This window comes from Epinephelus lanceolatus, chromosome 13 (assembly GCF_041903045.1).
Source record: "Epinephelus lanceolatus isolate andai-2023 chromosome 13, ASM4190304v1, whole genome shotgun sequence".
NCBI classification, from domain to species: Eukaryota; Metazoa; Chordata; class Actinopteri; order Perciformes; family Serranidae; genus Epinephelus; species Epinephelus lanceolatus.
In genome coordinates, this window is record NC_135746.1 from 25954837 (window position 1) to 25980663 (window position 25827).

General features: G+C 40.2%; 3 protein-coding genes across 4 annotated transcripts; 1 reads left to right on the plus strand and 2 right to left on the minus strand.

The window, feature by feature from the left end:
• Positions 1-1287: 1287 nt before the first annotated feature.
• LOC117270341 (inactive Rho GTPase-activating protein 11B-like) lies at positions 1288-3724 on the minus strand. Its single transcript, XM_033647873.2, has 8 exons — positions 3442-3724; positions 3243-3339; positions 2841-3097; positions 2509-2660; positions 2318-2419; positions 2056-2229; positions 1886-1967; positions 1288-1565 (listed from the first exon to the last, which is right to left on the minus strand). The coding sequence occupies exons 1-8, from the start codon at positions 3615-3617 to the stop codon at positions 1445-1447; spliced, it is 1161 nt and encodes a 386-aa protein (XP_033503764.1). The 5' UTR covers positions 3618-3724; the 3' UTR covers positions 1288-1444.
• A 1123-nt stretch (positions 3725-4847) lies between these two features.
• Positions 4848-9415, minus strand: actc1a (actin alpha cardiac muscle 1a). Its single transcript, XM_033648320.2, has 8 exons — positions 9279-9415; positions 7693-7846; positions 7460-7588; positions 7156-7351; positions 6889-7050; positions 6041-6232; positions 5226-5407; positions 4848-5129 (listed from the first exon to the last, which is right to left on the minus strand). The coding sequence occupies exons 2-8, from the start codon at positions 7819-7821 to the stop codon at positions 4986-4988; spliced, it is 1134 nt and encodes a 377-aa protein (XP_033504211.1). The 5' UTR covers positions 7822-7846; positions 9279-9415; the 3' UTR covers positions 4848-4985.
• A 7086-nt stretch (positions 9416-16501) lies between these two features.
• On the plus strand, positions 16502-25273 carry LOC117270613 (adenylate kinase 7-like). Of its 2 annotated transcripts, none has more exons than XM_033648319.2 (18): positions 16502-16731; positions 16828-16980; positions 18737-18851; positions 18979-19073; positions 19152-19262; positions 19433-19516; positions 19624-19712; positions 19803-19893; positions 20074-20151; positions 20592-20741; positions 20936-21064; positions 21207-21312; positions 22348-22476; positions 22564-22629; positions 22783-22980; positions 23874-24091; positions 24208-24366; positions 24483-25273. In XM_033648319.2, the coding sequence occupies exons 1-18, from the start codon at positions 16648-16650 to the stop codon at positions 24516-24518; spliced, it is 2091 nt and encodes a 696-aa protein (XP_033504210.1). In that variant the 5' UTR covers positions 16502-16647; the 3' UTR covers positions 24519-25273. The 2 variants fall into 2 exon arrangements, with proteins under 2 accessions (XP_033504210.1, XP_078030038.1); XM_078173912.1 differs by having other exon boundaries at positions 24211-24366.
• The last annotated feature ends 554 nt before the right edge of the window (positions 25274-25827 follow it).

Below are 25827 nucleotides of genomic sequence, written 5' to 3' on the forward strand. Positions count from 1 at the left end.
AATAAAAGCTCACTTCACAACCACACACACAAATGAGGATTTTAAAGTATGTTTCTCGCCGGAGGTTTTTCTTATCAAAGTTAATTTAGCCTGAATTTATATTTAAATGCATTCTTGTTGTTTTAGAAATAACTCCCCACATGTTTGGCTTTCATCTTTTTGTTCGCTCTCGTTTTATTTTGGAGGGGAAACACTTAATTTCCAGTGTTCTCCTAAGTGCCCATTATGCAACCCGCAGGAGGATGCGATCCGCCTCACTTCACGGCCCAGATGCAGTTGCTAAGATACCAAAAATCCTCTCGCCTCATTGGCTGTTACATTGTGGCAATTGTTTGTGCAGGGCTCACAACAACACTGCACAGAGAGGAACCACAGGAGAGAGTCTGCAGCCGAGAACATACAGTAGGCCTATATAGGCTGTTATCAAAAGAGTCATTTTTAATCAATATCTGAGAGAAAAAAACAACTCAATAATCTTCAATAGACCTATCTGTCCTTTTTAAACTTATGTTTATATATCCCATCTTTATGTATCAGTTAATCTCCCTCTGTTAGTTTTTCTTTCTTTCCTGCTGCGTTATAGGATCACTTTTGACCTCTGGTAGTGAAGTTATATGTTGTTTCATTTGCACTCTTATAATTCTCTGTTGGTATTGTGATTATTTATGGGTTGGGGCTTTTATATTTTTATCTATTCATTAATTTGATAGGGGTGACGCAATTTAACATATTTCCAATACAGAGTATGGGACTGATGTGTTGCACAGAGAGTTTGTAGCTATTGCTCATTTTTACCTAGTTGGGCTTTTACATGTAGACCTATAATGTTATTTAAAATATACAGTTTAAACATCATACAACCACAATACACTATAAACACAGAGGGCATAATAAAATACATAAACCACAATCCACACACTACAATACACATACCACAGTAAAAATACCTTGGATACTAACATCACAGCATATACCACAATACATAAAGTACACATACCACGATACACCAAAACACTTATAGCAATACCCTTTTAAAGTTTGAGCACATTTAGCTAAGAGTGTTTTTGTCATTTTTACTGACTTGTGATGTCTGATGTGGATTGCTGTCACTGACCTCAGTTTGCAGGGCATCTCTGAATATAAATATGTTTAATTTTATGAAGGAGAATGGCCACAGACATGGCCTCATCACCTTACCGTTTCCACTTAACACCTCTAATATGATTTATAATGTGCAGGTAAAAGATACACTTGAGATACAAAAATAGAAAAAAAACTTTTATTCACAGGATATAAAAAAAAAAGTTCATCCATACAACAGTCTGTTGTGAAATAAATAGTGAAATACATAAATAAATTAAAATGTAGAATATTAAAATGTAAGTTAAGTGATCTGCTGTTAGGCACTACATCATCATCTAACATGCTTCAGCAACGTGGGACGTTATAGTGAAGTGCGTCTTCTCCAAGGTGTCAGCTGCAGTTTCCCCACACCGGTGAGCACAGGAGAGCTGTCGGCATCTTGTCCTCTGGTGAACCTCGGGAAATTACCCAAACGCAGATCTCTGAAAACAAAAAAGGGACAAAAACCAAATAAGAAAGTACAGATGTATGTGTATTTGATTTGGGTTGTTGTAGTTTTTAACATGAAGCCAATAAAGAACAGTTTTAGAGTTCCTAGTTACTTATACAGTTCAACATTTGTTCATTTCTTACAACAGTGTAAAATGTGAAGATGCCAGGGTAACTATTAATACACTCTAGCATGATAATGTAGATTTAAAACTCAGTCTTAAACTCCTTATTCCCTGCTATCTTATTGTTTAATTGGTCCTACACTGTTTAGTAATCATGTCAAACTAATGACTGTGCTTTTATAATTTACCTTTTGAGTCGCTCTTGTGGCGTCTTGCATGTCTCTTTGGTGGGACTGTCCGACAAAGTGGCTGCAGGACTGAAACCTTGCTCTATAACAATTCAAATATCATCACATTCTGTACAAAATCAGAAAATTCACATCATTACAGCCTGTTTCTTTCTTCATATTGTATCTACCTGCACATGGCACACAGCTCCTGAACAGCAGGACGTTAGGGAAAGTCTCCAGGCCGAGGCTTCTCCTGAGCGAGGGTTTGTCTCCTGAGGTGGGCTCTTGGCTCTGCTCAGGGGATGCAGGCCTGAGTTTTGACTTTGCTTGAATCCAAGGCACCGTCTTCACAGACCGTATTACTGGAGGAGTTTCAGAAAATTAAGTTAAAGCGGAGCTTTTCAGTTGAGACAAAGCTAGTGACAGGGCTATATTTTTCCAGTGTTTTACCTTTAAAACTGTGTCTTTTTCTGTGTCCTCTCTTTGCGTCTTTCAGAGGATTGAAGTTCATCAGGAACTCCATACTGTCCATCACAGCTTTAGGAATCACACCTGAAGTTAATATAAAGAATATATGAACGTCTGCACAAAAACCCTTCATTAAAATTACAGCTTCAACACAGAGTGATTTGTTTTGTTACCAAATAAGTGAGGATTTTCAATGAAGGTGTGTAGGACGAGAACTCTGAGTTCAAGTCGCCCTTCAGACATCTCTGCCTTGTTGGGAGGCGGTAAAAGACACGGAGCGAAGACTGTGGCAAGGTTGGAGCTGGTCATTAAGTTTTCTGAGCATCTGACAGCAGTGTATTAAATAAATAGTTAACTTCAGATCATGGAAAATCAAATCAATTTAAGCATCAAATAATCACACTGGTGCTCATCACTGATAAAGAAGACGATATATTTTCTGTGCTCTAAACGCTCTCTGTCTACTAGGATTTAATTCCCCCACATTCTTAGTGTTCTCTCAAACCTCTGGGAGACTTTGGAGAGGAAGTCAAACAGGTAGTGCAGACAGGAGGAGTTCCTGGCAGGTAGCAAACAGGACAGCAGCTGGAGGGCTGAAGTCCTGTCCTGCAGGCTGGACAGCGCCTGGGCTTTGAGCAGAGCTGCGTGGAGCTCGGAGGGGAGCAGAGGCTCCGGCAGCTCTCTGCAAAACTGTTTGATGAGAGTCGCCACATCGTAGGGGAGGGCTGTGGTCAGACACCCCTCTCCTCTATTCAGCTTGGCCTTAAACACACACAGGAAGGGCAACATAATTTACATATTCCACATCAGATCAGATACAGGAGCTGTGTTTGCTCAAACCACCAGATGGCACTGTTGCTCCTGTAGATATTGCATTAGTGAAAGGTCAAAAGGTTAAAAGCCTCACCCTGAGGGTCTTGATGCGAGGAAGAGAGCCTGGTTTTCTGAACAGGCCTACAGTCGCAACACGCTCCAGCAGAAATGAACAAGCATCCACCAAGAAGCTGAAGCACAACATGTTCAAACACACACCATAAAATTATGTCTGACCTGCTGTCTCAGTTTATTATCATAAACATCCCAATCCTGCTGCTGCTCTTACTCACCAGGGCACCAGGCCAAACTCAGGAATGTATCGCCTGGATAAATTCTCCAGAGGAACACCAAAGAGCTTTGCTCCACCGACAAACAGTCTGTCCTTTTTCTTCTCAAAGCTCTTCACACTTATCCCATAAATAACTTGGAGGTGAAACCGCAGCACATTACTGTCTGTAACCTTCATATTACTGACAGATATCAAAAACTACGCAGTTCAACAGCCTTTGTTACTCTCTTTGTAAAATCACTGGTGAATAGAGGAGGCCGGTCTGCTCATCTATATCACCTGTGCCACAGGTGACAAGGGAAAGTGCTGTGTTCAGGGTACATGGGGAAGGTAGTAGAAATGAGCTTTCAACTTGAAAATAGCATTCATTTCAGCTTTCTTACTGGCATTCTGAACACTGACATTACAGTTAGATTAGTAAAATGCTGCCCCCTGTTTCTTTGCAGCATGTGGTCAGGCGATACATGGCACCTTTAAGTACTTAAGGTTATAATATTTATGCTGCTACTGTTACTACGTCAACCAGTTTAACTTGCTTCAAAGGTTTTGGAAGCAACTTTCAGTGCACTGATATAGCAGCAAACCACCAGTGGAATAATGGCATCCTGAACAGAGCTTCATGTTCCCTCTGTTTGTCTGTTGTAATCCAAGTTTTGTCTGTGGTTTGTTATAGTAGCTGATTTTAGCCGCCTTAGCCACCACCACATTGAGAACTGTTGCCAGACAACTCATATACTTTTTTTGCTATTTAAATATGGTTTAATTCCAGCAGCTGAAGGTATGACATTTTCATTTAGGCAGCATTTTAGATAGTTATTTATTTTGATTCAAAGAGGAAATGACTGTTTTTCTTTTTTACATTTCTTAGGTGGAAATATAAAAATATGTATTTTAATCTCTTGAGGTGAAAAACTATGTCTTGAAGTATCTAAGTCATGCTAGTTATTGTATGATTTAATTGACATGAAGGTGTCCAGTGCATTTTTCCAACTAATGATAACAAGTTTCACATAAAAGAGAAAGCTGTCTTAAAGGGTCAAACCTCGCAACACTTAATGCATAAGAGGTGTCACAAAAAAATTCTGTACTTGTAGTGGTAGTAGTGATTTAATTTCAGCATCTGACTTCATGATATTTTAATTTAGGCAGCCTGTTAAATAAAGGAAATCATCTTTTGCAAGGGGAAATTACTACAGTTTCTTTCATAAGTAGAAAATTGAAAGATGTTTTTAAAGTGGCTCATTAAAGGTGAAATCACACCTTAATAAACGCATTTAAGAGTCATTTGTGTTCTGCTGACAAATCAATTTCTGCGTAAGGTAGAAGAAAAGTATAGAATCAAGGAATATATGCCAGATCAGCAGGCATATCATTGCTTGTACATTGAGACTCCAACACTCCAGACTGTTACTGATAAAAGCAACTATTTTTTATTACAACAGAACATGTATATACAGCAAAAGGCACAGTAGAAATACAGGTATGGATGGAGAGCTGGTGCAGTCAGTGTGGGGTTTTGGAGTTTTTCTGGTGGTGGTTGGAGATTTAGAAGCACTTCCTGTGCACGATGGAGGGTCCTGCCTCATCGTACTCCTGCTTGCTGATCCACATCTGCTGGAAGGTGGACAGGGAGGCCAGGATGGAGCCGCCGATCCAGACGGAGTATTTCCTCTCAGGGGGAGCGATGATCTGCAGGGGAGGAGCAGATGCACAGGTTGGTACCAGTTACATTTTACAACAACGTGCTGGAGTTTAACCAGTTAGTGCTGGTTGATGATGGCTCACCTTGATCTTCATGGTGCTGGGGGCCAGGGCTGTGATCTCTTTCTGCATACGGTCAGCAATACCAGGGTACATGGTGGTTCCACCAGACAGCACGTTGTTGGCATACAGGTCCTTACGGATGTCAATGTCGCACTTCATGATGCTGTTGTAGGCGGTCTCATGGATACCAGCAGACTCCATACCTGGGCAGGTGAGAGGAGAAAGATGAGTCTTTATATGGCTGACAGCACATGAATACAAATATGGGAATAATTACAGAACTAATTATAAAAGTTAGAACTTTATTTATATGGCAACTTTCAAAAATAAAGATACAAAGTTCTTTATAGTAAAACAAGGATTTAAAAAAAGTAAATAAAATCCAAAATGTCAAAATAGAGTAACACAATTTTTTTTAAATATGACAATAAAATATCACAAATGTTAAGAAAAAAATGTAGAAAAATATAAATTTAATGACATTTGATATTAACTAATCAATCTATTAATTTACTGATGTTTTATTTAAATTAATTTATCTTTTTGTATTTTTTATTTTATTTTATTTTTTCATTTTTTTTTTTATATATTTTTGGCCAAACTATTGCTTTTGTCATTTCATACCTTCTTTTCTGTGAAAATTCAGTTTTTTGTATTGTTAAAAATTGTTAACATTAATCTGAAATTGCCTTCCTGAGTCTTAATTTGGAAAATTAAGACTGTGGCCACTAGGGGACGTAAGCTAACACATGAAACATGATCAGATATAAACATGACTTGCAGAGTGTGTTGTATTCACAGCTGCAGGGTGTTAGTGGTCAGCTGTCATGACTCACCGATGAAGGAGGGCTGGAACAGGGTCTCTGGGCAGCGGAAACGCTCGTTGCCGATGGTGATGACCTGACCGTCGGGCAGCTCATAGCTCTTCTCCAGGGAGGAGGAGGAGGCGGCGGTGGCCATCTCATTCTCAAAGTCCAGAGCAACGTAGCACAGCTTCTCCTTGATGTCACGCACGATTTCACGCTCAGCTGTAGAGAGGGAATGTTAGACGATTAATCACACATCATAACTTTGATATTATCTTCAAAGAGCTTTCTGTGTTCATTTCTGGAGCCAGCGTGGCTGCTCCTGCTGGTATGACCAGTTAGTTTATGGCGGTAAATGAAATAGCACACATAGACCTCCAGAAAACCTCTAACTCATCCAAATTTTGTTTCCAGTTAGGGCCCTACACCAAGTTGATGATTGATCATACTTTCTTCTTGGCAGTAGTGCACCCTTGTTGTTTTTTCGGCCGATTCAGTATGTTTAATCAGTGTCGGAGACAGTGGAGGCCGGTTGTGAGTGAAATCACTCTGATTGGCAGTTCAGCCCAGCACACAAGAAGAGAAATTGAAGTGAGGAAAGTAAACAAGCGACTAAAGTCAAGAGGGAGTGAGATTGAAACAAACTTGTTCTGCTCGTGTGTTCTGCCTGCTGGTGTGGAGAGTTATTTCCTCTCACGCTGGCACAGAACGTACACGCCTGTTGGCCATTAGCTGGTGTCTTTGTGGTGTGTTCAAGTGCCTCTTTTTAGCCGAGACTCAAGCGACATGAGGTGACACAACAGTCGGCCTTCATTGCCACTAGTTCTTTGATGTTTGTTTGGTGTGTCTGAGCCTTTAGTTGTTGGGGTACTGCTTACCAGTTGTGACAAAGGAGTAGCCACGCTCAGTCAGGATCTTCATCAGGTAGTCAGTCAGGTCGCGACCGGCCAGATCCAGACGCATGATGGCGTGGGGCAGAGCGTAACCCTCATAGATGGGCACGTTGTGGGTCACACCATCACCAGAGTCCAGCACAATACCTGTCCATGAAAACAACAGTTTGTCAGAGGGCAATACATAAAGTGTGTGTTTTTATCAGCCTGCAGTTAAACAATTAGAGAGGTAACGTCCTTGAGGAGACTCACCAGTGGTACGACCAGAGGCGTACAGGGACAGCACAGCCTGAATAGCCACGTACATGGCAGGGACGTTGAAGGTCTCAAACATGATCTGGGTCATCTTTTCCCTGTTGGCCTTGGGGTTAAGGGGGGCCTCAGTCAGCAGGGTGGGGTGCTCCTCTGGGGCCACACGGAGCTCGTTGTAGAAAGTGTGGTGCCAGATCTGTTGAACAGGAACAGGGAGGTATATGTCAGGGACGGAAATTACTAAGAACAAGGCTCCAGTCAACAAGTCAACAAGAAAAATATGCTGAGATCTGTTTATCATCACCTTCTCCATGTCGTCCCAGTTGGTGATGATGCCGTGCTCGATGGGGTACTTCAGAGTCAGGATACCCCTCTTGCTCTGGGCCTCATCTCCCACGTAGCTGTCCTTCTGACCCATACCCACCATCACACCCTGACAACGCAAAGCAAATACGTATCAATATCTCAGGAACATCGCAGACAGCTAAAAAATTTCATCCTTTTAGGAATCTTTTGTGGCTGCTTCAGTATTCCTACCTGGTGACGGGGGCGTCCAACAATGGATGGGAAGACAGCACGGGGAGCGTCATCACCGGCGAACCCAGCCTTGACCAGGCCAGAGCCGTTGTCGCACACAAGGGCGGTGGTCTCGTCGTCGTCACACATGTTTGGTCTTTTCCTGGCTGGCCTTCTGTATGAGACAGAGGATGGAAATGTTTTATTTTGTCTGAATCAGAAGCTGTTTACGTGAAAAAACTGAACATTATTCACTCTCTTAAAGGTGTTAACAAAGTTTCAGTGAAATCAAGGTGATTATTTGCAGGATATAATACCCCCATCATGTTTAAATGTGTAATACTTCAGTTTAAAGTCTCATTTCACATGATAAAACAAAACAAAACTATGCAATGTAGCACTATGTCCAGTATGAAGACACCTCTGAGTGCTCTAATCTCCTCCCTGAGCCTCACAGCTGCCTGAAAAGCCAAAACAGGACATGACCCAGCCCTCACACACTCTAGCAGGTCTATTTTCGGCCTCTGTCCTCCGTATCTCATCGTTAAGCTGGGGCCAGTTAACAGCTGAGGCGGTGTGTCTTTTGACAAGTGGCAGGAGGAGGCCTGGGTCTCTCCTCAGCTGTCGCCACTCGTATAGTGGACTCTTCTGTTTGGAGCCAGACCATGTGCTGTGATCCTTCCAGGATCTCTGGACACTGCCTGCATCCCAAGTGCATCCTGCATCCCCTCTCTTCACAGAGGCTTCTCCATTTAAATCAACATCTGTAGGTTCAGTTTAAATGGTTGAATTCCATGTAATGTTTTCAATATTATTCAATGCCTTATAAACTTTTACAAATCATCCGTGCCAATAATTGTTATTTAAAAGGATATCTGAATCCTAGGGTTTCCAAACTGTATCATCCTGCATTCGAATTCCTACTTTCATTAAATTTTAAACTGCTTTTTACTCTTCATATGACAGGTAAGACCTAATGATAGTGTAAGTCTTTTCTGAAGAGAGTCCTGACCAAGAAAAGCAGCCTAAACTTTGATTATTGCGAGTTTCAGTGAGGCAATTTTAACTTCCCACGATGTTAGAAATGCTACTTCAGAGGGTTTTCGTCCCTGCCGTGAAGATGCTAAATTCTTTCTGGTATTCCAACAGTCAAACTTAATATTGTCTATTTTACCTAAAAGTATATTAACACTGATGGAGCCTCGTACGTTTTCCCAGGTTGTATCTAAGTTCATGCCTGCCACTCCACAGCAAGCATCCCTGCATCCTAAACCTCAGTCTGTCCTAGTCTGCAGGTCACTTTTAATGATTCTGGATGACCTCTCCATATTTTTGCAACACTCTCTGAACTCTGAACGCTACCAATTATCCCTTTTCCCCCTCTCTTTATCTCAACATCTTCCCCCTCTCCTATACTCAGCTCTCCTCCAACACCACATCACCAGCTCTGATAACAGAAACATCTTCAAGCTGTAAAAAATAAATCCATGTTATGGCAATAAAGCATCCTAGAGCAGCAGCAGCAGTGTCTGCTCATCCTCCCTGATACCTATACGGTCCAAAATAAACCAACAGCTGAAATGCAAGAAGACTGCGAAGGGACTCACCAAGTTGTTACCACAAGACTGGAGTTTCCACTGGGACAAAGGGCCGAGGGTGCAAGGGGGTCCTTAAATATGTCCCAGCGTCCTGAGGCTGTGGGGCCGGTGGGCGGGCTCAGGAGTTCACACAAGCCCAAATTAAGTGCTGCTTAGCAAAATGGCTCAGTAAAGTGGATCCTGTGTCAGGGACGCTGTCTAACTGGAGAGATGTTGCCTTGGATACTACAGGCAATGGGACAGAAGTGAGGAGTAGTAGGAAGACGTCTGCCCTGATATGAATTCCAGTGGGATTAAGGAGCTCAAATCCACATAAGACAAATATCTATGGTTTGTACATCAGTGAGCTGTATCTTAATTATATTTTAAGTGTCAAATTATTTGTTTGGACACTTATAGAATGAATTCATGCCCTTTAAACCCACTTACGCCCTTTAAATTGGATGTGACAGAGAGATTTTGACACTCAGAAAACCTGTCATCAGCTTGATAAATTCAGTATCATGCCTCATACATGGCGGTATCTTTCTCCCACTCACTCTGTGGAGCTGCCCTTCAGGTCTCTAAGGATGTGCTAATATGACTAAGCTTGAACAGGGCACTGGGGATATGGGTGATTGGAGGGTGTGATGGTAACCTGAGATCTTGTCTGAGCAATCTGATTAAGGAGCCGTCTAAGGGGAACCAGCCTGTGACCATTTGCCAGTGTGGTGGCATGTGTGAGGACAGAGGGGGGCCAAAACATGCCAGACAGCTGAGAGGCAATATTGTAGGAGAGAGGGGGGTGGGTGGGAGCTAAGGCCAGGTCCCAGACCTCCAGCAGACGACAGATCCCTGGGACGGCCTGTGCAGGGAGAGACGAGCAGCGGCTCTGAGCTCTGATTGGCTCCAGTGTCTCCTTTTAGGGAAATGGAGTGTAACAGGTGCCAGCGGCTGCATGTCGCCACAGACTGTGGCCAGAGCTCAGGCTCCTTATTCGTCACCTCGCACTGCCCCCACAGTGACTACGTCCTCCTGCTGGAGCCCTATCAGGCCACTGTGGGAGCTGTAAGAATGTAAATACCCCCCACACCATCAACACTGTGAAATATTCCATTTGTAGCCATGTGCTGTAGTGTACCTCAGAGGGAAATGCTACTAACCTACTTATCTATTTCTTCTCCAAGCTTTTACATAACAGACACCTGAGTTACTTTCACATTGTGTATCTTTGCCAATTGATAACTATTCATAAATTTTGAGGTGATGAATCACCAGTTTGCAAAGTGTTTTATGACTTATAAGGAGAGTTCATTGACGAAACATGTCAGCTCTTCGATGATCTCAGTCATTCAGAAATCTAGATTTTCAAGAGAAAAGAGAAAAACAGACAACATACAAAATATGAAACGTAAGTCAACAATATAGCACCACAATATCATTTACTTAAAGGGACAGTTCACCCCAAAATCAAAAATATGTGCACTTACCGGTAGTGCAATCAGTTAAGATTGTTTGGTGTGGGTTGCAGAGTGTTGGAGATATCTGCTGTAAAGATGTCTGCTTTCACCGAATATAATGGAACTAGATGGCACTTGTCTTGTGGTGCTCAAAGTGCCTAAAGAATACATCTGAAAAACTCAACAGCAATGTCTGTGTCCAGAAATAATGACAGGGTTACTCAAAATAATCCACGGACCTTGTTGTGAGCAGTTTCATGTAAGAACTGCCCAGCCAAGAATTGTATATGGGTCCCATATGGGTAGTGAATGGACTGACAGAATGGCCCTATGTGGGATTGTCCATGAGTTCTATGCCAATTGCCCACACGCTGGCTTTACCCAAATGGGCCCCACATGGTTATGCTCAGGCTACCTTGTTGCCCTACCTACTTGGTACACACCAAGTAGGTATGGGCCCAAAATGGGCACCTTAGCTGGGGCCCACTTGGGTAATCCCACTCACGTGGGAAACTGGCATTGTGCCAATATGGAACCCATGAACAATCCCATATATGACCCATTTTTCAGCCTGTTTACCACCCACATGGGCCTCACATATGAATTTTGGCTGGGTAGTTTCTTTCTACTGAACTATTACACCCCCTAACCATATCACAGAGGGAAGTGTGCATCTACTCATGGACGACAGCATGAGATGTAAACATTAATGGCGTCCTCCTTGGCTGAGTTCTAATGTTAGTTATCTCAGTGATGCTAGGTGAGCTAGCAGTAGATGCACGCTTCCTTCTGCATGTAGTATAGTATAGGGCAGTATAGTTCCTACATAAAACTGTTCACAACAAGGTCTGTGGATTATCTTGAGTAACTGGGTCATGATTTCTGGAAAGAGACATATGTAGACAAATGTAATTTTTGGTGCGTTGAGCACCACAAGCTGAGTGCCATCTAGTTCCATTATATCAGAGAGAAGGCAGACATCTCTACAGGTGATATCTCCAACACTCAGCAACTCACACCCAAACAACCCAGATGAATAAATAGCACTACAGGTAAGAGGAAAAATATGTGTTTTTGATTTTGGGATGAACTGTCCCTTTTAGTAAAAGTAGCAACAACACCACACAAAAACACACTGAAATATGCACTTAAGTACAATTATGGGGTATTATCAGCAAAGATCAATCTAAAGTATTAAAAGAAAAGTACTTGGCTGCTGTTATATTACTTTCTTAGAGGGTCATTATTAATGCATGTCACATGTAAGCATTACTTTATTGTTGTTGTTGGTTAAAGTGAAGCTAATTGGAGCTGCTTCATATACCTTTGGGTATTCAATCTATTTCAGTGCATCATATTTTACAAACTGATGATGTGTTTTGTTTTAAAATCGTAATCTGAAAAGTAACCTGTAACTTTAGCTGTCTCTCTTTAAAATATAGCCTACTGAAATGAAAGTATAAAGTACATGAAATGGTACTCAAAAAAGTACCTCTAAACTGTACTTAAGTAGGTTTACTTATTAGTTATTTCCCACCTCAGACTACAGTAAAGTTTCTACAGACCACAAATATCAAATCAACTACTGTATGAACACTCAGTCACATTATGTATTCTTTTTTGTACCCTGATCAATGAGACATAAAAGACGACAAAGAAACAACAACAAAGTGTCATTAAATGATTAACTTTTACACCAAACTAAAAATTTGTGTTTCACTAAGTGTTTCTGGGAGAGACTGTCTTGTTCAGTACAGGGAACAAATGCTGCACATTGTTGAGCAGAACATAGGACTCAGAGACATCACGTTAGTTTTTGGATGAAACCGGTGCTGTGTTTTGTCAACAGTTCCCTTCAAGTCAAGGAATCACTTTTTGGCAGAGTCCTATCTTTATCACCAGGTCTTTATCAGGATAAAGCAGATTGGTCTTAAATGGGTCATGGTTTTGAGGGACATTCGTCCTTATAAGGGCATGTAGGAAGCCCACGGTTAGTCTGCCCTGACAGCTGCCCCCTCTGTACTTTAAACCCCCCCAACCCACTCCCTGCAACACACACACATATGCACACACTTGAGCAGCTGTTAGCAACAACTGCTTTTTAACAGACAAGTCCTGCTCTGACAGTGGTTTGTTTACCATTGAAAACACAGTATTACTTTGCAGGAATGGCAAAAGAAAGAGCGCAGGACAATGAAGCTGCCATATTTCTGCAAAGATGGAACATACAGTCGAGTAATGTCTGTTGCTGAACGACCTTTGAATCCAATTTTGGACAAAAATGTTAGAAACATGGGCAGATTATGAGACGATGGACCCCTGGGCACAGATATGCAAAAGCACCCACCATCTTTGGTACTTAGGAGCAAGACACACAGACTTTGTGGTGGTTCTGACACTTTTTTTTTAAATTTCTTTTGTGTCTCTTTGTCATTGGTATGCATCTTTTTTGTGGTTTAGTGTCTCTCTTGAGGTAATTTTGTGTCTCTTTGTAGTCATCTAGTATCTCTATGTAGTCATTTTATGTCTCTTTGTAGTCATTTTGTGTCTCTCTTTAGTTCCTTTGCATCTCTTGGCAGTCATTTTTGTCTCTTTGCGGTCATTTTGTTTCTTTGAGATCAGTACGTGTTCATTTGAATGACATTTTCCAGGTGATTGAGCAGGCCCCTGACATTTTGGGTCCATGGGCCTGTATTTGGTAGACCCATCCAGTGATCCACCTTTTAACAGAAAGTTCTTTCAGTACTGTACTTTCACAGAGTTTTGATTTGCTGCTATTTCTTGATCATAGATAGATATATTACTTTAATAATGTTAAATCTATTGATACTAGTAGTCTAGTGTCCTTGATTTGCACACTTCCATAACACCAGATGATTACAACGACCAAACCTTTGTCACTGCAGGAGTAAATTTCAGAAACAGCCGCTGACAATGAACATGCAATGTTGTCCTTGGCACAAACAGCCGTCATCATAATGTGCCACATGCCTGCTATAAACAGCTGCTGGTTCAGCAGCGTTTGACAAACTGCACGCTGGTTGACATGTTCATCAGAACAAACACATCAACAGCTATTTTGTGACTGTAAATCATTACGGAGAAAGGAGATATGAGGCATGTGACAGCAGCAACAGTCTGTTTTATGGCTATTCTACTACATCAAATGTTGTCTTCACCGCATTCTTCCCACAAAATAACAGAAACCCTCTTTTTGAGACCAGTAATGTTGATTTTTGGAAGGATTAAATCTAATATCAGCCAATACATGAATTTCTTTTGAACCTGCAATATCCTGGGGGCAGTGGAAACAAGTTTTGAACTTAACATTGGCAGATCATCTTTTTTAAGTGGATATGGCAAACTTGTTAGCAAACAGTAGCTTATTTACACATCTAAAGTTACGTCTTATCATTCATTTTGAGTCGTGTTTCAGGCCAAAGTTCACTCTCTTGTAGCTCTGTTTTTGGTCTCCACCAACTTCATTATAAAGCCAAGGGGAGCTGCAGATATGGGCGATAATTAAGTTCATCACTCAGAGTGACCCATGTCATTGTCAACATTCTTGATAAGGACCCCTTTAATTTGGAATTGTGACCAAGAAATGTACTGGTGTTATATATTCAGGAATTCTATGAGCTGATTAAAAAATCAACTGGTTAATTTAAATTTAGAGTTTTACTATACATGGCAATAAAGAACTGATCATTCGCGCAGCAGTTCCCTTCAGTGTCACTGTGCCTTGATTATATGACAGGGTGTGCTTTACTGAGACCTGCTCAAGCACTGCCAGCAGTTTCTCAGATAATGTCAGCTCTATAAATATATAAGGTGCTTTGGAAGTTTCCATGTCAGCGCTCCATTGTCCTGTGTCCTGCATGTGTGTGTGAGATGGCAGGAGTAAGACAGGGAGCTGCATGGGGGGTAATAAATAGGACCATTAGAGGAATATGATAGTGATACCAGTGTGGAATGTAACTATAACTACAGCTACTCAAGTACTGTACCAAATTTTCGGTATTTTATTTGAGTATTTTTCATATCATCCAACTTTAAACTTCTGCTGTGATACATTTTATTTGATAGCTCTAGTTACTGGTTACTTTGCAGATTTAGAATATTGATTAGATTCACAGTGTTGGCAAGGTTACTTTTAAAATGTAGGTTACAGATTACTAGTTACACTGTTAAAAATGTACTTATTAATGTAACTATTATGATTACTTCATCAAAGTAATGTAAATCAATACATTTATTACTTTTCTTGTGTGACTGATTGGGGTTACATTAACGACCCCCCCAATAAAAACTTTTGAAAAAAATAAAAACATTCATACTATAAACTGATGCAGCAAAGGCACTGATTGGTGCATAAAAATTCCCCAGAATGCAGGATATTAAGTATCTGATGCTCACTGCTGGTAGCTTCACACTGTATAGTAATGGCGGAGCTCTTATTTGATGTCAGAGGAAAATGTTGTTTCCAGCACTGAAAGGTGTTCTTGTCTTATCACATGGCTCACCAGTGCAAGCCTGGCACTCTGGCTGCTACAGCAATGCACACTGATTTGATTGGCAGACGAGAAGCTGTGCAAATTCAGACAAGAGAACCAGTCAAAAACAATGCTCAAAATTTGAGCACACACTGCCAAATGAACAAAGCCTCCCGTATGCAGAAACAGCTCTTTGTAAGACATGAGGATGATGCTATCATATTTGTCTAATATTTGTCCAGAAATATATTTTTGGTGTGTGTCATTTTGCTTTTTTTTATTTCATTTTTTTATGTGCTTTGTTGTATTTTCGGTAGCCTTGAGTAACATCTTGGCCAATGGACTACAGATGAAAAATAACCTTTTGGCTTATTCTGCCATTTTTATACCATGTGTTTTTATTAATTTGCACTGTCCCTTCTTAAATAAACTAACTAAACTAAACTAAACTGTACTGAACTAAGAAGGCATTCCTGTATGGTGGAAAGATATAGAGCAACAAAATGCTTTTAATTGAAAAGAATATATTTGGACGTAACCCCTTTGTAATCACCAATGTATTGATTAGTTGCCTGACTGTAACTGGATTACATATTGTTTTTGGTAAATGTAACTGATTACAATGTCATTTATTTTGTAATTTTATTATGTAACTACATTACATAGGCCTATATGTTAATAGTTACTCCCCTGCACTGATGAAACAAAGTATAATCAACAAATGCATTACAATATATTATCATAAGTTAAACTACCCCGTAGTATATAAAATACTTAAAATTAGCTCTCCCTTTACCACCTAAAATGTTGAAGTGATCTGCACATCAATCTATCGATGCTTATAATCCAATAATAAAATATATATTACTGATGCCAATACTCTTGTCCTGTAATACTGTAAGTAAGATTTTGAATGCAGAATTTCTACTTGTAAGAATATTTTACACAGTGGTAAGCTACTGCTACTTTAACTAAAGTAAAAGTACATAGGCTACAATAATTAATACTGACTTTGATGAACTTTAACTCTGCAAGTCATTAGTGTGGATGAATGAGAAATAAACCAACAAACTAATAAATGAATAAAGGGCTTGATTTTTTTTACCCCCTACATTTTATCCTGGCAGTGTTTGAAGGCTTTGAAACGCCATTTTGAGTATCATTTTGACATTAATAAAGAGACAGGAAGTGTAACTGATCAGTGGACAGCTTACGTGAGTAACCGGAAGTAACGCGTCAACCTCTGTATTCTCAGCGAGGCACTGCATTGGCTGAGCCATAGCAACCGGAATGAGTCCATAGCAACGGACCCAAACGTAACCGTTATCCTCACAAATCTAGACTAAAGTTACTATCTAGTAAGGGCTTTAACACAGTTCTTGTAGTAATAAAGGTAGTCACTACTATAAAAGCTTACTTGTAACCGCAAATCCTCTTCTTTATAAAATGGAAGACAAAAAACAATCAACTCGTCCCAAGCGTATTTTCATCAACGACGTCGACAGGTATTCCTCCAAACACATCGCCAAGGTAGCTAACGTTAGCATAATTAAGTAGCCAATATTACATATATTTTTAAATGTAAAATGGCTAGTTTTAAAGTATATTTTCTGACCATCTTCACAGTTTTTATCGACATCATGCGTAGCTGGAAATGGTTCCGAAGAAGCCGAAGAAGAGCAGACGTCTTCAAGAGGTGAACCTGCTTTCCAGATAGTGGGAACTGTGTCTCCCTCCACCAAAGAAGAAGAGGAAAGCTCTCTGTTTGAGCAGTACACGGTGAGCCAGGCTTTACATAAGAGGTATAACTGTCTTTTTTTTACTGTCGACAGAAATGTGGTGCATATTAATTCCAGGCTTTACTGTCAATACCCACAGGTGGTGGAAGGTAACTGTGTGCATCTGCTCAAGCACTGTGAAGAACAATTTTGAGATACTTGCACTTTACTTACTTACTTACTTACTATCACCATTTTATGCCACTGTACATTACTACTCCACTTCATTTCAAGAGCAAATGCTGTAACAACTAGCTCCTCTGCAGTTACTAGTTACTCTACAATTAATATATTTTACAATATGATCCACTACTGTAAATTAAAATACCCCAAAGTTAAAATGGGCCTCTCATGTTGATGCAGTACCCCAATAAAACACTGCTACAGATTAATGCATCAGTAACAGCAATCCAGAGGTTATATTAGATTGTGTTCTGGGCAACAACAATAAACCAATGTCCCATTTATCAGGTTTCTTAGAGTGCAGTGACCCATTTATTTTCACACACGCTCACCTTCACACAGGTAAAACATTGTATATCCATACTTCATCTCAGGTAGTCAGGAGTCCATGACAGGTAGGTGCCACATTTAACACTGTCAAAAAACTGTTTGCTTACCCCATCACACACCTGCTGCTCATCACCTGCACCATATTTCCTGCGTTTTCCTGCTCTAGTGCGCCACAGTGTGTACATACAACAAAACTACATCTCTTTACAGGTACTCACTATTAGTTAAACATGAATCAGAATAAATAAAAAGAATGTTTTTGTGGCTCCAACACTATGTTGAAGGACCAGTGTGTCAAATTTTGTAGTATCTAGAGGTGACGTAGATTGCAATCAACTTCTTATATGTACCAAGCATGTAGGATAACTACGATGGCTGACGCAAAGACATGAAGACACATTTGGCATCATCTAGAGCAAGTGTTTGGTTTGTCTAACCTGGGCTACTGTAGAACAACATACTGGTCTCTATGGAATAGGATCTGCTGTGTATGTGGATAAAAACGACTAGGTACAGTATAGCTGGACCTGGGGCAGCAACATGACCCACCCACCCACACATCAGTCCACTATCATCCTCCTTAACCCCCTTGGCCTGAAAGCGGAAGCTCTGAAAAAAAAATGCAAAGCTAGTGTTTAGCTAGCTGTGAAGTATTAGCTTAAAAGAGGGGCAGTTAAGGTCAGGGTCAGGGTAATGGTAAAGGTTACATCTCGTTACTTGTATATGAGTATATGAATATGAGTCACATCTTTATGTATGATGAATTACGAAATGGATTACTGCTATATTTGGCCTCATATTTGTTCATCACAAGTGACGCGTTAGTGGGTTTGTCTTGTAGTGGTGGGCACAGTTTGTAGGGGCGTGTCATGTATGCTACATATGGAGTGTGTCTGCACCTATACATGTCTCAGTATAGCATAACGAAAAGTAGTAGTAACGAAAGCATAAGGATTCTTATTTCAAGTGATTTTACACTAATGAAAACATAGTTATGAATATTAAACAACATTTCTACCAATAGATGCCCCTAAATCCTACACACTGGACCTTTAAGTACACTTAGCCAATAATACTTAAGTACTCTTACTGTAACTGAGTATTTTATATTGTGGAATTGCTACTTTTACCTACCACCACTGCATACAGGGACTTTAACAACTTTATGTTCAGGATGTATATCTCTGGAAAATACAAATTACAGACCATGTGTAATTGAGAACATACCCTATCTCTTTTGGTAGTCCCCAACTCGAGATGAGCTTCTTGAGCGCCTGCGGGAGTGTGATGTAGTAGTGTACAACATCTCAGAGAGTCCTTCACAACAGCAGGTTGAAGATGCAACATGGGCGATCACAGGTAGGAGAGTAATTAAGCTATACTTTAATGGTGGTGTACTTTTGTCTCTTGTTATTGTCCTCAGTAACCTAACATGTAAACGTATTGCTGCCTCCTTGTACTTTTTTCCTTCGTTCTCTCCAAACAGCCCTTCATGCCGAGATGGAGAACTTCAAGTCTCGGAAAATGTTCATCTTAGTCTCCAGCGTGATGACATGGGCCATGACCAAGCCGCAGAATCCGGTGAGCCTGTAGGAAAATGTAGGCAAACTTGTCTGGTGGATAAAACACAGCCAATGTGGTTATAATGTCTCTCTTCAGGAAGAAACAGATGTTCTGCTAACAGAGGAAGAGTTCAGGCGAAGAAGGCCGCATCCTAAATTCAGAAGCCACAACAATCTGGAGAAACTTGTGCTGAAACTGGGTAGAGGTGTAAGTACATTACTGGGATGAATAGTTCAACATACTCAAAAAAGGAGCATTTTACACCATCTAATTTTCTGTTCAGTCCCAACAACAGTACGAAATAAATGAAATTAACTTTAAAAGATAGAAAATGCATTTAAACCTTTTGTGTTCTGTTTGATTTGACAATTTTACAGAAAAAGTCCAAGCTCTCTGGTTATGTTGTGTCCTCTGGTCTTCAGTACGGGCAGGGAGAAAACCTCTTTCACTACTTTTTCAAGGTAGATATTAATGTGATAATAACTCAGTATATTGTATGTTTGTGTATATACCAATAGCCTAAATTTAAATATCATCTCCTGTGAAATATCTTTGTATTTCTGCACAGGTGTCCTGGTTGATGCAGTTTCCAAAGGTTCCTCTCTTTGGACAGGGCAAAAATCACATCCCTATGATTCATGTATATGACCTTGGAGGGTGATTTTATTTACTGGACTCCTACATATATACCATTACTTGTTATTTTTAGATTATTACTTCAGGGCTGACCTGTTTTTCCTTTTACAGAGTGATCCAAAACATCATTGAACTGAAGCCAAAGTCAAAGTACATTCTTGCTGTCGATGACTCCAAGAACACTTTGGAGGATATTGTGAAGGTAACCTCGTTATAAACACGAATGCAGCAATACGTTCTCTCATCCTCCATGTGTTCCTGATTACTTTATTGAAAACTCTCTGCTGTGGATCACGAAGATAAAATGATAAAAAAAAGAAAGAAATGAAGGTGCTAAAAATGATTCAAAATTATGTTTATTCTCTAACTCTTAACCCTACAGATGATAAGCAATACACTTGGGCCAGGACAGATTAACAAAGTACCAGAGCAGGAAGCCATCGCCATGAAGGCTTTTAAGGTACAGTCTGTATTTTTCTTCAAAATTTAAATAAATTATAATCAGTCTTTTCCCATTTCTGATTTATTAACATAAATCCAGTTAATATTGAGTAATAATGACTTTCTCCATGAGTGAGAATTCAACCCAGAGACAATGAAAAAAGTACAGTATTATCAACACAATTGAATCAGGGATAGATTTTTTTGTATCTAGAATGACAGCTCAGGCTCAAGACTAACAGTTTTTCTATTTAGTTTTTAGTGAGACCTGGTCACGGTCCCAAATATACATTTTACACCTGGGGAAATAAAACAACACACACAGGAATTCATATCTGACTTGTTTCTAGCTTTTGCAGCTCAAGATACAGGATCACAGGGGTGCATATTCTTCCAGTAAATATTTAATCTACAACATACTGTGCTGATAACTCTTGATGTTTTCTCTCTCATTTTCAGCCAGAGGAGTTGGATTACCTAAATATCAACCTCCTCCTGGATGCTTTTATCATAAAAGACTCCTTCAGTCTCCACTGGACGTCTGAAGCTGGGATGGTTGAAAACATGGCGAGCATTGTGGAGGAATACAAAGACACCAGGCAGCTATTTGTGAGTGTTATATACAGAGCAGGAAAGATTTAAACATATTTACATATCATTCCTGTTACTCTGGTCGACAGTATGTCTGGACTCAATATGACAGTAAAGTCATCCACAACGATACAGACACCTTAATGGGGTATTTGGATCGTAAAAGCTATTTTGATGCCATGATTTCCTTTATTTTCCACCGATGTCCTCAGCCAATTAGAATCTGCCTGGTTGGACCTCCAGCTGTGGGTAAAAGCACCGTTGCAGAGAGGCTCTGCAGTCATTACCAAATAAACCACATCAAGATCAAAGAGATCATTGAGGAAAAGATGGCACACCTGGTGAGTGGGTTAAAAGGATTGTAGAACTATATCATCTTTTTCTCACTGCTGTCGTGTACCTAAAGGAAACGTACCGTACCGCCCTCTTGTGGAAGGTCTTCTCTGCATCTTGAGATTGTTCATGTTCATCTTTCTGCTACAGAAGGAGATAGTGAATGAAGCTGACCCTGAAAGTGTCAGTGAAGACGTCATGGCTGCTGCAAAGAAACAACTGGAAAGCTTTAACAAAAGCATGGAAGCTAATGCAGGTTAGTTACAGAACCACAGCCCTAAAAAAAGAATCACATGCTGATATTCAATGGTGTGGTTTGGATGTTTGACTACAAACTTGAACACTAAAACTGTTGGACACTATGTAATTAGATATTAAAAGTGAGAAAGAGACATGTTATTACATCATAACGTGTCCAGAAACAGGTCTGAAGCAAATGGTGTTTTAACTGTGGCCCTTAATACAGTCTGATTATGCTCAATTTCAGGTTCATACTGGTATTTTGGGTTTCAACTAAGACATGTTTACGTGCTTTAATGTAAAAAAAAAAAAGTCTTAATCTTCCTCATACTGTCTTTGCTGGAACACTTGTATTCACCCTGTCTAAGACACTACGTTTTAGTGCCTGTTTTTTTAAGCCCCCCTCTGAAAAAAAAATAGTCTGCTCTAAATGCTTCTGCATCTTAGTGCCTCCACACCATCACTGCAGCTGGGAAATGACAGTAACAGAGAAAAGCAGCACTTTTTACTGTGACAAATCACCAATTAAAGCTTCTAAACCAGACTGGCCTTGTTCTCTTTTTTTTTTTTTTTTTTTGCTTTTTGCCTTTACTTGACAGGACAGGCGGGAGAGGGAGAAGTTGACATGCAGCAAAGGTCTGCAGGTTGGAATTGAACCTGCGGCCGCTGCTGTAAAGACTTTTCCTTTGTACATGACACCCACTCTAACTACTGGGCACCACACAATTTCTTCTAGTCCTAGCAGGAATATGATCTGAAATCAGGGAGAAATTGACAACATCAGCAGCTAAGATTACACATTTTCATGATGTTAGCATGTAGCTACATGTAGCAGTGTACGGAATGTAAACACTTGCAGTTGTGCGCCTGGAGCAGATGACCATATAAAGAAATCCATCATGAGCTGATGTCACTTCTCTCGAAAGTAGAATAAAACGGAGTTAGTAGTAGTGGTTGGTTTCTCTGCAGTTGGATTACTGATGGGTTGTTGTTGCACAGAGAGGCTGTTAGTGACTCATTTTAGGTTGAAATGACTGTTCTTGTCCATCAGGTCGACTGGCTGACCATCTAGTTCTTGACATTTTGCAAGAAAAGCTGAATTCAAAGCCATGTAGGAACCAGGGATTTGTTCTCGATGGCTTCCCTAAAACCTACGAGCAGGCAAAGCTGATTTTCTCTGGTAAGGATTATTCCATTCATTCATTCACTAATTATTGTTTATTAATATCTGTTACACTGATGTGGATGTTATGTTTTTCTTATTCAGATGAGGACACAGAGAACCAGGATTCGATGCTAAAAACACCTGTGTACAAAAAGGATATCACTCCAGGTTGTTGATGTACTTTAATTTACCACAAAGGGAGAATACAGGCCATTCAGTTCTTACAGCAGAGCAGGCAGTGGAAATGATACTGGCAATCAAATGTAAAATAACCCACATCCACCTGAAACATTCTTATTGTACTTGTTTTGTGTTTTGCAGAGCATGTTTTTGCCCTCGATGCCACAGATGATTTTCTGACAAAGCGAGTACAGGAGCTTCCACAGGGTGTGGCAGAGAAGATGCGCTACACCCAGGAGGAGTTCGTCCCTCGCCTGATGAGATACAGAGAGCTCGGTGCTGCTGAGGAAACGCTGCTGGACTTCTTTGATGAGCTTGAGATTCACCCAGAGCACATTGGTACTGTCCTCAAAGACACACAGCTCATACTAGACCATAAACAGAATATTTAAAATGATCTCACATGTAGAAAAATGAAACTATAAGAAGTGAGTTTTGTGCCAATTTGTCTGAGCTGCATTTTATGTGATGTGACTGATAGATTCCACCATGTCGTAGGCTATTTGTTGTCTTCTTCTAGCTCGAGAGTTTAATGAAATGAAGATTACACTTCCTGTAAACCCCAGTGCTTCATATTCCAAAGAGCATGCTACTTCTTAGTTTAAAACAGTTCTGTTTAAAGAAAACATTTAACATATTTGGAAACACACTTATTTGCTGTCTTGAGGATAGGTTAGATCAGGAGATAGATACCTGTCTTACATTCATGCAGTAAAAAGCTCTAAAGCTCACTAATAAACACATCATTCAGTAGCTTGATGTTTATTCTGTAACAGAAAAAAACAAAAATCCTACATTTTAGAGGGGGTTACGGGGCAGACTATTTTTTGGCCAGGACCTGTAACTGTAATCTGTGCTGGTTGCCTGGCAACTGCTCATCCCAGTAAAACAGGGACGTGTCCTTTTGACATTTCAGTTTTAAATGTATTAAAGAAACAAGCTGTAACATGTTAATCAGTGAGCTTTAGAGGGGCTAGTAGATAGATTTTGTTATCTTAAGGCAAAGCGAGGCTAGTTGTTTCCAGTCTTTATGCTAAGCAACATGGCAACAGAGCCAGCCAGGCACCCTTATCTGGACAGCTGTACTCCCTCCGCCACAACTGGGAGACCAAAGATGGAGTGCAACCTTCCCGTAATGCCCAGGAACATAATGTTCTGTAGACAGCCTTGTATAAGTTTCCAGTCCACTTTACAATGGTTCTGTTTCTTCTGTATGACTTGTTCCTCTCCAGAGGTCACTACAGGTGACTCAGAGTACACACATGTCATGAAGAAGATCACAGAGACTGTGGGGGCTCCCAGGAACTATGGTCTGAGTCCAGAGGAGCAGGAGGAGGAGGACAGAAAGAGAGAAGAAGAGAGGAAGCAGAGAGTGGCTGCAGAGGCTGTGGAGAGGAAACGCAGGAAGGAAGCTGCACTGGCTGAGATGGCTGCTCAGTACGAGGAGTGGGTAAGTGCTGTGTTAGACATTCACAGATGGTAGTCATAAATAACCATGCCACATTGGGTTAATGTGAAGTAACTGTAAATACTAACAGTTTAATTATTTTATTATTTATTTATTAGCAGAAGAATTTGTCGGAGGTGAAGCGACAGGAGCACGAGCTGCTGGAAGCTCACTGTCTTCCTCTGAGAAACTACCTGATGAAGTATGTGATGCCCTCGCTCACTGAGGCCATGTTGGAGTGCTGCAAGATCAAACCAGACGACCCCGTCGAGTTTTTGGTATTGACACAGCAGACATACTTATATGTGTGTTTTAAGATAATCCTGCATAGTATATCTTTAAATGATAAATATGAGTGAATTTTTACAGCAGCTGTTTCTGTTTTGTTTTTCAGGCTGACTATCTACTAAGAAACAACCAACAAGACTGACACGGAATTGATCCAGTACATGTTATTGATTTACAGCTTGTGAGGCTGCATTTATTCAACAATCATTAATATAATAAAAAGATGACTGTAACAGACCTTGTAATGTAAAATGCACATTTAAATCATAAATTCATTGAAGGTATTTCTGTACAAAACCCCAACAAAATGCTAACATTTTTCTGCAGTGAGTCTTTTGAGTTACAGTGTGTGTAATCCTGGATGATACCACTTTCTGTATGAAGGATTTATAATTGTAACTAATGGCGTCTGCCATGGAGAGTAAATTATTCATTCATGCTTTAGAGATCATATGTAAGCCATTGATAAGAGCAGCTTTTGGGTCAATGAGTCATTAATGTTATCAGCTATCAATTCTACAGTTATACATGTTAATCAAGTCATGAATAAGGGGTCATCAGTTCCTTTTTCTCTTATAGGCTTCAGCAGTGTGTTTGGCATTTTTAATCAAATATAAATGTCAATTAATCATTGGTGAAGAGTTTTTTCAGTAATCCATCCTGTCTGTAGCTGTAAATGTTAATAAATAGTCAATAAATGGGTTGTCCAGATGCCCTGCAGCCATTTGCAGAAGGTCAGAGGTCAAACGCTCTATTTGAGGATCTACTTGGTGAACTAAAGAACTAAAAGACACAGCAATAAATGTACTGACTCATTGGAAACCATATGTCAACTAAGCAGGAGTGCAAGAATCTCAACTAGCCACCAAAGCTGAAAATAAAGTGTTGGTTCCTGCACAGTGTGTGTGATATGAAAGCAAAGAGTTTCACCCTGTAAAATGGCAGAGTGTGTGCAAAACACTTTAACAGAAAAAAACCCTAATATCATCTAATATTAGGAAAAAACTCTCATAAGTATATTAAAGTGCCAAACTGGAACTATGATTTAGCATGACACAGCAAAACACAGTTGAGGTATAGTGTGATAGGTTATAACAGATAATACACTTCAAACACTAACAACTACATCTCCAATATGAAAAAGATATTAATGTTCCTCTTAGTGTGGGACTTGGCTCGGTGTTTGTTAGGGACGTTTATGTTTCAGCCAGGTTTCCACTCATTACAGCTCTGTCCTCTCACAGCCTCCATCTGGTCTGTGACTCAGCTCCCACTCTGCTGAAGAGTCAGAGTTTACTGGAACAAGCCTGCCGACTCTGGTCTTAATCCAGCAGAGATGTAAACACAACGGACTTTTACTTTGTGCAAAGATCTTTGGTTGAAGGCGAGGCAGTGGAGACAGCTTTCAAACATAGCTTTAGAAATCCACTTTATTCCCACATTTTGTTCTC